This window comes from Ailuropoda melanoleuca, chromosome 6 (genome assembly GCF_002007445.2).
Source record: "Ailuropoda melanoleuca isolate Jingjing chromosome 6, ASM200744v2, whole genome shotgun sequence".
NCBI lineage: Eukaryota > Metazoa > Chordata > Mammalia > Carnivora > Ursidae > Ailuropoda > Ailuropoda melanoleuca.
This window is the reverse complement of record NC_048223.1, coordinates 93,113,946-93,122,720: the sequence shown is the minus strand read 5'-3', so window position 1 is coordinate 93,122,720 and position 8,775 is coordinate 93,113,946. Positions and strand designations below refer to the sequence as shown.

The 8,775-nt window shown below is 39.9% G+C and overlaps 1 protein-coding gene and 1 long non-coding RNA gene across 17 annotated transcripts in view; one reads left to right on the top strand and one right to left on the bottom strand.

The window, feature by feature from the left end:
- KIF20B (kinesin family member 20B) overlaps positions 1-6,701 on the bottom strand; it is a 70,555-nt gene extending 63,854 nt beyond the window's left edge. For 6 of the 10 annotated variants that reach the window (XM_034662923.1, XM_034662929.1, XM_034662930.1 and 3 more), the window contains exons 1-2: positions 6,490-6,676; positions 2,836-2,983 (exon numbers count right to left, since the gene is read on the bottom strand). In XM_034662923.1, coding sequence (XP_034518814.1) covers positions 2,836-2,982 — 147 coding nt within the window. In that variant the 5' untranslated portion in view covers position 2,983; positions 6,490-6,676. Of the gene's footprint in view, positions 1-2,835; positions 2,984-6,085; positions 6,123-6,489 lie in introns of all 10 variants that reach the window. The other 4 variants (XM_034662926.1, XM_034662925.1, XM_034662928.1 and 1 more) reach the window with 4 other exon arrangements.
- Positions 6,702-6,756: 55 nt separating this feature from the next.
- The window catches only part of LOC117802718, a 47,648-nt gene continuing 45,629 nt past the window's right edge, over positions 6,757-8,775 (top strand). For 4 of the 7 annotated variants that reach the window (XR_004626208.1, XR_004626206.1, XR_004626207.1 and 1 more), the window contains exon 1: positions 6,758-6,976. This is a non-coding gene — a long non-coding RNA (uncharacterized LOC117802718). Of the gene's footprint in view, positions 6,977-8,775 lie in introns of all 7 variants that reach the window. The other 3 variants (XR_004626211.1, XR_004626209.1, XR_004626210.1) reach the window with 1 other exon arrangement.

Here is an 8,775-nt window from a genome sequence, read left to right as displayed (position 1 = left end):
GCATGGAGCCTACTTTAAAAAAAAAAAAAAAAATCACATAGAAAGGCAAAGTACCTACAATAGTCAAAACAACTATGAAAAAGAAATTTGGTGGGCTAACATAACACTACCTGATTTCAACACTACAGTGATCAAAACAGTGGGGTACTGGCAGAAAGACAGACAAATAAATGAAACAATATTCAGAAATAAACCCCCACACAGGACATCTGACTTATGATAAGGTGGAAAGGAAATGCAGTACAGAAAGCATAGCTTTTTCGACAAATCGGGCTAGAACAATTAGATACCTATACATAAAAAAAAAAAAGAATTTGGATACACAGCTCACATTGTATATAAAAATTAATTCAAAATGGATCATATCCTAAATATAAAACTAAAACTGTAAAACTTCTAAAAGAACACACAAAAGAAAATCTTTGTGGACTTGACTTAGGCAAAAATTTCTTTTTTTTTTTGTAAAGATTTTATTGATTTATTTGACAGAGAGAGAGCACAAGCAGGGGAGCAGCAGGCAGAGGGAGAGGGAGAAGCAGGCTCCCCGCTGAGCAGTGAGCCCAACATGGGGCTTGATCCCAGGACCCTGGGATCATGACCTGAGGTGAAGGCAGATGCTTAACTGACTGAGCCACCCAGGCACCCCTAGGCAAAGATTTCTTAAATATGACACCAAAAGGACAATCCATAATAGAAAAAATTGATAAAACTAAAAACTTCTGTTCTTCAAAAAACACTATTAAGGGATAACAGGCAAGCCATAGACGGAAAAAATATTTACAAAGTCTGTATCTGATAAGCAGATACATCTGAAAAAGATAAAAAAACACTTAAAATTAAATAATATAAAAACAACCCAATTTTTTAAATGGGCAAAGATTTAAATTGACACTTCACCAAAAATACACTAATGACAAATAATCACATGAAAACATATTCAACATCTTTAGTTATTAAGTTAAATGCAAATACGAATATGATACCAATACATCTATTAGAATGGCTAAAAATAAAGACTGCCCAGAAAAGCCAATATAAAACTGAAGGAGAACGAATTTGGAGGACTGACACTACACAACCTCAAGACATACTATAAAGCTACATTAATCAAGACAGCGTGGAATTGGCAAAAGAACAGAAACCATCAATGGAACAGAAATATAGAGCCCAGAAATAGATGCACATGAATATAGTCTACTCATCTTTGATAAAGAAGCAAAGGCAATACAGTGGAGCAAAGACAAGTTTTTTCAACAAATGGTGCTGCAACAACTGAACATCCACATGCAAAAAAACTAATCTAGAAAAATTAATTTTATAGCCTTCACAAAAATGAATTCAAAATGGATACAACCCTAAATGTAAAACACAAAACTATTAAAGTCCTAGAAAATCCAAATGACCTTGGGTTTGGCGATGACTTTTTAGATTCAACACGAAAGTCATTCTTAGCTTGTGAGCAATACAAAAACAGGCCATGGCTTACAGACCCTTGTGTTAAGTGAAAGAAGGCAGATGTAAAAGACTACATAATGCATGGTTCCACGTATATACCAAGAGGCACTTATCCCTTCCTCCCTTCTTTACTTTCTTATTTTTTTTTTTAAGATTTATGTATTTATTTTAGAGAGATAGAGAATATGAGTGGGGGGAGGGGCAGAAGGAGAGAGAATCCCAAGTGGACCCCCCACTGAGTGCAGAGCTCCAATGTGAGGCTTGATCCCATGACCCCGAGATTGCGACCTGAGCTGAAATCAAGAGTCAGATATTCAACTAAGACACCCAAACACCCTCTTTCTTGATTTATGATTAAAAGAGCTCAAGTGAAAAACCCTGGCATATGATGGGAACTAAATAAGTTTTATTTTTTTTAATTTATGTAGCCTTTCCTCTTCCATCATTCTTTATAAAATGGGTTAGTCCAACTCTCTTAGGCATCAAAATTAATAACTGAAAACGTAACAAATAGAATATAAATGGACTGAGAAGTAAATGTGTAAGAAATAAAGTCTAGGGGCACCTGGGTGGCTCAGTCAGTCAAGCAGCCAACTTTTGTGATTTCAGCTCAGGTCATGATCTCAGGGTCCTGGGATCAAGCCTGTGTCAGGCTGCAGGCTCAGCTGGGGAGTCTGCTTGTGGACTCCCTCTTCCTCTCCCTCTGCCCCTCCCCCTTATCAAGCTTCCTCTCTCTCCCTCTTCCTCCATCTCTTAAATAATAAATAAATCTTTTTTTTAAAAAAAGGAATAAAGCCTACAAAGACACACAACCAAAGTCGTAGTAGGTATGGTGGTAGAAGGAAGGACTTTTATTTTTTAAACACTATTGAGTTATTTTAATTTAACTAAAGCCTGCAATTCCTAGGGGCATAGTGGAATATTTTACATTTTTGAGGGATGTTATATCATACTATTTCTTTTGTTGTCATATCTTGGTGAAGCTGGATTTTTCAATGGTTGCTGTGATTGAAGAAAAAAAAAAGTACTACCCCAAAACAAAGAGGAATAGGAAATAAGGTTGGCAATACTTTCCAAAGCTTGAAAAGCTATGAAGCGTCCAAAACGTATTATCTTAAAGAAAGTAATTTTTTTAATGTACATTTTTTTTCAAATGGCTCTTGGTTAAGGTATAGACAGTTATATATTAAGTAGTTTGGACTTACTACTTAGAGGAACTGTTATGTATTTAGGATGCCATGAAAAAATTACTGAGATAGAAGGTTGCCTCAAACCCACAAAGTCTAGAAAGCTCTGGTCATACCTATCAGCAAATGTGTGTGTGTCACACACATTTCTACTCTATCATGATAATCAACATAATACTTTCCTTGTACTTACCTCAGTGCTTGAAGCAACTAAGGAAAACTCACGAGAGAGATTAAGCTTAATGCCATCAAAATTTATTTCCGAAGGCCTTGCAATTGGGTCAGCACTAAAAACATAAGATGGTCTAGGCACTCCATCTTGATTTAAATTAGATTCCATTCTGCAAGAATAAGAGTAACTTTAGATAACTGTAATAAATTAGCATATAAGCCACCTGTAGTTGAAGAATTCTTAAGTCCAGTCCACTACTAACGCCCACATAACTAGATTTCCAGAGAAGGAAAACATTAGACTGCTTCACCTGTAACATGATGACCCATGGAAAAGACAATTATTAAATTATTTACAAATTCTGAATCAAATAATATTGGAAACAGTCTACCGCTACTATTCATATGACCCAACCTACACGTAGAGTCATCCAAAGAGATTTCATGAGTAAAGGTAGCCCATTATGTAAGACAGTATAGAACATACAATCTCTGCCTGAAATCCTCTCAGAAATCAAGTAAGAGTAAATTATAATCTTGTGTTATTTTAGTTATTTAATGTCTTCTGAGAACGTTACCTATAAACTCCGTGATGTGTTAGCATTTAGGAGTTAAACTCGATTATCTGGACAACTGAACTTCTTCCACTGAATTCTTCCAAATAATGCAAGTGAAAAGTGAAGTAATGTATGTGAACACATTCAAAACAGTATTTGACACATTGTAAGTCTTAAAAATTTAGGTGAATACGGAACAATGCATCAAAATGTTACAACTAAATTAAAACTTAACTAAAAAAATTTTAACATTCTAATAGTTATTGACAATCTACTAGTGCATAGTACCAGGGAGAAAGAGAGCTCCCTGCTATTCTTCAACAATATTATGAAATATCCAGAATAGTGGCTCCCAAATTAGGGTTCCTGGCTCAGGAAGGTAGTAATGGGCATCCATATGTGTTACATAAAAAAGCCAAAGATGGCCCTGGTATATTGGCCCTATGTTGTTTACTTCTTCACAGAAGGCCAGAAATGTTAATTCAAAAACCCATTAAGTGCCAGACTCAATTTTTACACAACAATTTGCTTTTAATATAGCCCAAATAACCTTTTTTTTTTTTTTAAGTCATTTAGAGCCTAACTAGTTTGCACATCCCAGGAAACTGCACGCAACTTCTGCTAGTCACCAACAAATTAAGGACTATAAAGACCCACACCACTAATGCCTTTTGGAGTTCTCAGACCCCAGGACTCCCTGCTGTGCTGCTGAGCAAAATCCCTTAAGACAATAAGCCCCCAACCCTAATTCTTCCTCTCCTTCCCCTCCCAACTCCCCAGTTCCCTTGCCTTTTTCCCCTTCTAGGTGATGGTCCTTCAGTCTAGTTTCTGGAAGGTCTCATGCTGTGGGGGACTTCCCTTGTGTGCAATCCTGTCAAAGTGCTACGCCAATAAAGCTCCCTGTGTGATACTGCCACACTGGATCGTATCTTTCTCCTTGATCAGCCCTGAAACCCACAGACTCAATACAACAGGGTTGTTTTTGTTTTTCCTAAATCTCAAAAAGACAAAGGAAATTATTTACTGTCAACAAAGACCAGCAAACTACAAGATCAACCAACCATACACTTAAACAAGGTTAGTACCTTAGCTGCTTTTGTCTTTATTGTATTAATCAGTGATGTAATAAAAATGGGATAACTACTGGGGCGCCTGGGTGGCACAGCGGTTAAGCGTCTGCCTTCGGCTCAGGGCGTGATCCCAGCGTTATGGGATCGAGCCCCACATCAGGCTCTTCTGCTGTGAGCCTGCTTCTTCCTCTCCCACTCCCCCTGCTTGTGTTCCCTCTCTCGCTGGCTGTCTCTATCTCTGTCGAATAAATAAATAAAATATTTTTTAAAAAATGGGATAACTACTTAAATGCAGTTTGACAGAATATTTCAAACATGCAATGTATGGGTGAAAATTAAGAAAGGGAGTATCTGACAGAGTAAAAATAACCACTGATGTAAAACATAGGAGAAAAGTTTGCAAAAACATTAAAGCATTGGCTTGACATTACATAACTCAGATTTCATGGAAATGCCCACGAAATTGGAAGATAAATTTCACTCTTTGCCTTCAATTAATTTTTGGTTTAAAAAAAAAGATAAACCTTTTATTAAATTATTGAATTAAAAAGAATAATTATACCTCCTTCAAAAAAGTAAGGNCCCACGAAATTGGAAGATAAATTTCACTCTTTGCCTTCAATTAATTTTTGGTTTAAAAAAAAGATAAACCTTTTATTAAATTATTGAATTAAAAAGAATAATTATACCTCCTTCAAAAAAGTAAGGTTATAGTATTTGTACTTGTTCATATGTTCAGTTTCAATAAACTGCCTTTTAACATTTATAAAACTGTTGAGACATACTGTCACATCCTGTACTTTTGGTTAACTTCTACTTATGTGTGAGAAGTTAACTTCTCCCTAACTAGACTACAAATCTTTTGGCCGCAAGAACTTTGTCTTATACTACTCTGTATCCCCTACAACAAATTCAGAGACGTATGAGTGATAAAAACTCCCTAATGACTTAAATAATAAAATCCTCTAAACCAAAGAAATACAAAAATTGGTACTACTCTTTCAGTGATACTATCTTTAGCAACAGCAGGGTTCAAGACTTCATTTCTCATTTCAGAAGGCTGTTCCCATGACTGAAAAACTGCATCTTTTATCTTCTTTCTAGTGAGATTCCATGGTTTAACACTGGTGAATGATAACAAATTTGCTACTGAATGAGGTTTCTGAATGTCATCCACATAATACAGTCTCAAAAGAAGTCTATCATTTAATTGATAAGTCCTTTATATGATTTTGTGACTTGAAATCTTAGGTCTCGGAAATCTAATAAAATATATATACTGCTACTAGGTAAACATGCTACCTGGTTTTAATAACAAAAGCAAACCTGAAACAGGTCACTTTAAGCAAGGAATGCTTAAGGCACGAACTTGTGTCACCCAATCCTTCAGCAAAGAATATCAGAGAGTGTACCAGGCAGGAATCACTGAAGCAGGAAGTGGAAAGAGATGGAGGAAAACATTCTAAAGAGGGGGATGAGAGCAGTCACTGAATCGCCACACACGCCCCCTTCCGCTTGGTACTGCAAAGCCGAGGAGGGCAAGCCACAGGCACCGACAGCAGCCTGGAAATAAACACACTGACGGCCACGACAGGGCTCCTCCCTGTAAAAAGAGGTCATACCACCGGCCAAGCAAACTGCTCACCTCGGGGATTCAGAAAAGTAGGCTTGGCATTGGAGATCTGCGCCTCAACAGCAGCAGAAAAGCAATAATAAAAACATTAATGATTGCAAACACGTGGTGCCTAACATATACTGGCATTGTTTCTAACAACTTTACATGTTATTTTATCTTCACGAGAGCCGGGAAAAATAAGTACTATTATTAATACCCCTTTTAACAGATGACCCAGGGAGATTAAATAGGTTGCCTTGTCTCACTCAGCTGATATGCAGTGGAGACAAGATTTAAGCTACAACCCAAGTAGTATGGCTCAACCCTACGATGCGCAGGCGGTGCCCACGGTCCCCAGGAGCACCCAAAGCTCTACAACCCTGTTCCTGAGAGTAACCTCAGGGGCATGGCGATCCCCGTGGGAAGGTACTCACACTGCCAGCTCCGTTTCCCAGCCTCAGGCCTCCTATGTGCGCAGTCACCCACCTCCTTCCTCGCACCCTCCTCACCTGGGCGCACCTCTTCACCTGAGAAAGCTGTCTGGCCGGCCCAACCTGCGCGCGGTACCGCGATGTTTTCGTTTTCAAATTCAAACAATGGCGGCGAAGTCTCCGCACGGAACGCTGGGAGTGGGGGGGGCTTCCGGAACGCCGCCCGGGAGCGCAGAGGCTGAAGCTGTGGACTTCCCACCCGCTCCCGGAAGAAGCTTTCAAATATGGGGCTGATCCCCGAACGCCTGCAGTGACTGGGCGGAGGGGCTGGTGGGCGGCCCGCGAGAGGAGCGTTGGAGCTACGCGCAGAGTCAGGTGTACTGCGCGGGCTGGGGCGCTGCCTGGTGGCTGCGGCCGGTACCACCTCTGTTGGCATGGACGCCGATCTCGATACCATCCTGGAGACAAGACGAGCAGCGAAGGCCTGGAGGTGAGGCCGCTGCCCCTGCACTTAGCGCCATGACTCCCCCAGGGATGGGCCGAGGAATGGCGAGCTAGCCTCTGCCCCGGCGCGTCCTTGCAGGCGGGAGCTGTCTTCGCGTCCCTAGAGTCGCTTAGAACGCTGCCTGACCCCACCTGTCATCCCCAGCGGCCCTCATGGACGGACGAAATAAGTTTCTCCCAGAATAGACTTTTATAGGCATTTTCTTTTTTTCTTTTTTTGCTGTTCTGCAAATATAAAGCACCTACCGCTGCCAGGCGCTGTGCTGTGACAGTCTAAATTCCATGCGTAGGCAAGGTCTTTGCTCAAAACGGAAGTGCCAGTACAGCCTTATCTGCTTCTGTTAAATTGATCCTCTTCTTTCGAGTGTGGTGCTATAATATTCATGACAAGCATTTATCACTTAGGCCGTCTCTCCCTGCTGTGCTTGATTTTAAAGAAAAATAACTCCTAAGGTTAATGGAAATTTTACCTTGTGCCAGTCGTGGTATTAAGCGTATAATCCTTACTAATCCTGAGAACAGCCCTTTGAGGTAGGTACTATTATCATCCCCATTTTATAGATTCAGAGGAAACTGAGTTCATATGGTTAAGTAATTTGCTAGAAAGCGTATGGCTATTCAGGAAGGAGCTGGGAATCGAATTCAGCGGAATGATTTCATAGACCCACCCTCTTATATGTGGTCTTATTTTTTACTATTTTACTTGGTTAGGAGCAGTTTGAGAAAACCTACTTTGACGAGCTTAGGGTCTTTCTTACCTTATCATTCTATATATCTCCCTCAATTAACCCCTTCTTTAGCTAACTTACCACTGTCTCCTTGTTCAGTTCACCTTCTTTCCATACAAAATAATCATTTAAAGTGAGCCAGTTTGGGGTAGAGGAGGGGATGCAGTGCCAGGAGTTAAAATGAACAGAGAAAGTCAATGAAAAGGGGAAGACAGGAGGAAAGATAAAATAAAAACTATGTTTTCCTGTCCAGGATGAAATTTAAGTCTTTAGTGGGCTCTGTGTCAAAGTCTCCATTGCTCCTTCAGGCAGGTCTACCCTTAAATCTGTGTTTCTTGTCATACCTCATAATGCTTTTATTTCTTTTATTTTAAGATATTATTTATTTATTTATTTGAGAGAGAGCAAGCGAGCACAATGGGGTGAGAGCAGAGGGAGAGGGAGAAGCAGACACCCCGCTGAGCAGGGAGCCCAACCCATGACCCTGAGATCCTGACCAGAGCTGAAGGCAGATGCCTCTGCAATTAAGCCGTCCAGGCACCCTGCCTTTCTTTCACTAGTTGTTGCTGATTCCCACCTCTTGAATCCTCCAGGTGCTATGTTTATTTATTATTTGACAAATACTTACTGAAAACCTGCTATGTGCCAAACACGAGGCTGGAAGTTAGGGAAGCAGTGGAAGAGAGTGAGCAAAATAGACGCTAACCCTCAAGGAGCTTACATTCTAATGGGAGAGACAATCAAGTTAAAAAACACAAATAATTGAAAATTACAACTGAGTGGTTTGAAGGAAAATATTCTAAGAGCTGTAAGACTGTCAAAGGGAATCTGAGCAAATAATGCTTGATCTAGATCTCCAGGGCTCATTAGGAAATTAACCAGGTTTTAAAAAGAGAGAAAGAGGAGTAAGCATTCCAGGCATAGGAAAAATAATACCAGACACAGGGGAAGCATGAATATAAAATCCAATGGATTCTGTTGTTATTATTATCTCGCTCCCAGATGCAGCTACACAGTTAAATGCTTGAGCCTTGCCACACTCTTTTGGCTTCTGGGT